The sequence below is a fragment of the Rosa rugosa genome, chromosome 2 (genome assembly GCF_958449725.1).
Source record: "Rosa rugosa chromosome 2, drRosRugo1.1, whole genome shotgun sequence".
NCBI lineage: Eukaryota > Viridiplantae > Streptophyta > Magnoliopsida > Rosales > Rosaceae > Rosa > Rosa rugosa.
In genome coordinates, this window is record NC_084821.1 from 61,769,598 (window position 1) to 61,773,208 (window position 3,611).

The 3,611-nt window shown below is 43.6% G+C and overlaps 1 protein-coding gene across 1 annotated transcript; it reads left to right on the forward strand.

Moving 5' to 3' along the window:
• On the forward strand, positions 1-2,044 carry LOC133732859 (berberine bridge enzyme-like 22). Its single transcript, XM_062160462.1, has one exon. The coding sequence runs from the start codon at positions 16-18 to the stop codon at positions 1,609-1,611; it is 1,596 nt and encodes a 531-aa protein (XP_062016446.1). The 5' UTR covers positions 1-15; the 3' UTR covers positions 1,612-2,044.
• The last annotated feature ends 1,567 nt before the right edge of the window (positions 2,045-3,611 follow it).

The following is a 3,611-nucleotide window of genomic DNA, read 5'->3' on the forward strand; positions in this document are numbered from 1 at the left end:
TCAATTCTGGAAGAGATGGAATTCTTAGTACTATTGCTTTCTTTGTTCCTGAGTTTAGTTTCATGTGCAAGTTCTGATCCAACCACTGAAACTCTCAGGCTGTGCATGACAACTCAACTCGGTGACTACACCGAAACGTCTCAAATCATCCACACCTCAAACTCATCTTCGTATTCATCTATCTTGAAATCCTCAGAACAAAATCCTAGATGGCTAAACTCCACATCAAAGCCTCTCCTCATTCTCACACCTTTCAACGAGTCCGAAATCCAATCAGCTGTGCTTTGCAGCAGAAAACGTGGCCTACAAATCAGGGTCAGAAGTGGAGGCCATGACTATGAAGGGCTCTCATATCTCTGCAAGACGCCATTCATCATCATTGACATGATCAACTTCAAGTCAATTGATGTCAACCTTGTAGATGAAACAGCTTGGGTTCAGTCAGGAGCTACGCTAGGTGAGCTTTACTATAGCATTGCGAAGAAAAGTGACGTCCATGGATTCCCAGCTGGGATTTGTCCAACTGTTGGAATTGGTGGTCATTTTAGTGGTGGTGGATTTGGGACCTTGATTAGGAAACATGGCCTAGCAGCTGACCATGTCATAGATGCTATTTTAATTGATGCTAATGGGAAAATCATGAACAGAAAAACAATGGGGGAGGATCTGTTTTGGGCCATTAGAGGAGGTGGAGGAGCAAGTTTTGGGATCATAGTTTCATGGAAGATCAAATTGGTTCAGGTCCCAAAAGTTGTGACTGGTTTTACAGTTAACAAGTTAATATCACAAGGTGGAAGTAGCCTTGTGAATAGGTGGCAGTACATTGCAGACAAGTTCCATGAGGATCTTTTCATGAGAGTCATCCTTCAGAATGTTGGGAGTGGGAGTCAGAAACAAGTCCAAGCCGCTTTCAATTCTTTGTTTCTAGGAGGGATTGAGACACTAATGCCATTGATGAAACAGAGCTTTCCAGAGTTGGGTTTGGCGGCAAAAGACTGCATTGAAATGAGTTGGGTCCAATCTGCTCAGTACTTTGCTGGGTACAAAAAAGAGCAGCCTTTGGAGGTCTTGTTGTCTAGGGAGGCACTCTATAAGAGCAATTTCAAGGCCAAATCCGACTTTGTAATAAACCCTATTCCAGAAATCGGGCTACGAGGGATTTGGGAAAGGTTCATGCTAGAAGAACTAGCTTTTATGATACTGGATCCCTATGGTGGAAAGATGGCTGAGATTTCGGAATTCGAAATTCCATTTCCTCATAGGAAGGGGAATCTGTACAACATACAGTACATTGTGAAGTGGGATGTGAATGAGGTCAGTGAAGCCAACAAGCATATGAATTGGATGAATATGCTTTATGGGTTTATGAAGCCCTATGTTTCAAATTCTCCAAGGGGTGCCTACATCAATTACAAGGATCTTCAGTTGGGGACCAACAACAAAGGCACTAACACAAGCTACATAGAAGCGAGTAGTTGGGGGAGAAAGTACTTCAAAAACAATTTCAAGAGGCTTGCACAAGTGAAGAGCAAGGTTGATCCACATAACTTCTTCAGAAATGAGCAGAGTATTCCTCCTCTTCCTGGTTTGTTTGGCATTAAAGAAGTTTAATTAATCAGGCCAAGAGTTCCTTCTGCGTTTGATTAGGCCAAGAACTTGGCTTTCTTTCAAGATAATGTAGCTTTCAGCTTATGATGTATTAGTGTAACAACTGTACCATATATATACTAGATAATCCCTATAAATGTCTACATTTTGCATGCAATTCCAAATCAATTTCTGTTCATGGGACCCTGACTGAACTAATGCAGGAGAAACATGACTAGACGAACTGCAAAATGTGACTACTATTTAGAAACTAGTTAGAGATCCCGCGCTTTGCTGCGGGTATATCACTTCGTTCAAGTTATATAACAATTATCAATTGCTTTCTAACTGAACTAACAACTAATAGTAATCAAATGAAGTTCTCTAGTTCATAGAGGGAGGGAGCCCAAGTACTTTTACAGTCTTCTCCATGTTGTAACCATTTAACACATTCCTCCTGCACATAATAGAAGATACCAGCAAAGCAAGTGTGAGACTTTGCTCAAAAAGATTCCAATTCAACATGATTTAAATTAAGTTGAAGAGACTTGGTGTCAATTATAAGCAGTGAGAAAAGCATTGACATATCAGTTATAGGACCAGTTATAATCAGTGAGAAAGGCTAATGAAATATAATCAATGAGCAAGGAGCAAAAAGGATAACATTGTTCCAACAAACAAAGTGAGGAGTCCAAAATTTCATCTGTCAACTCTTTGCTAACAAATCATGCATATATGTTACTACTTAGAACCATAGTGGCCAGGCTAGGGACGGAAAAGAAGTGCATCCATTCGGAATTAACTCAAACATAGAACACCGATTGCAGAACCAACCAATTCAGAAATTTAACCAACAAAACTCAAAAGCATAAATAAGAATGTCAAATTTGTTGTAGTATATATGAAACATGTTGTATTGTTCATTATATAAAATGTCTATGTCATGTATAAGATAAGTATTTGAGTGAATAGCATAGGTATAGTGACGTGTGAGTCAAGCTTTATGCCAATGGGGAACAAGTGTGGCAATCATCATCACAAACCACAATGTGGAGCTGCAAATGGAGATGCCACAATGGAAGGCTACAAATGAAGATGCCATCAAGTTGTATCATTATTTACTTCAAATGTATCCCTATAAATACCTCCTATTGAATGAAATGAAACACACACTTGAATCTCTATTCCCTCTCTCTCTCTGTCAATTTTGCTTGTCCTTAAACACGTTATCAGCACGAAATTGCTCTAGAATTAGAATCGAAATTGAAAAGAGTAGAGGAGTTCAAAATCCGATCGAAGTCATTTTTCCAAACCAACAAAAAACCTCCAAACCCTAGCTCATATCAAAGCCCTTGATCCAAGAAGCCCAGAACCGGTTTTAGAACCTCCAGAACCGGCCGGAAACCGCCTGAACCGGCCACCGGAAAAATTGAACCGCTGCCGGACCGCTGTCGAGTCCTGCCGAAGTGCTGCCGAGCAGTTGCCGAGACCTGCCGAGTCCTGCCGAGCCCCTGCCGAGCAGCTGCCGAGAACTGCCGAGTCCTGCCGAGCCCCTGCCGAAGTGCTGCCGAGACCTGCCGAAGTGCTGCCGAGCCCCTGCCGAAGTGCTGCCGAGCAGCTGCCGAGACCTGCCGAGACCCCTGCGCAGCACCTGCCGACAGCACCTGCCGAGTCCTGCCGAAGCCCCTGCGCAGCAGCTGCCGAGCACCTGCCGAGGACCTGCGCAGCAGCTGCCGAGCACCCGCCGAGGACCTGCGCAGCAGCTGCCGAGCCATCTGCCGAGCAGCTGTCGACAGATCTGTCGAGTAACTTTCCGGCAACTCTCCGGCCACTTTCCGGCCACTTCTCCGGCAACTTTTCCGGCCACTCTCCGGACACTTTTCCGGCGACTTTTCGACAACTTTTCCGGCGACTTTTCCGGCCATTTTCCGGTGACTTTTCCGGCAACTTTTGGGCAACTTTTTCGGTCATTTCCGACAACACTATTTCAAGGTATTCTTTACTAAAAGTTCCCGCTTTTGAGT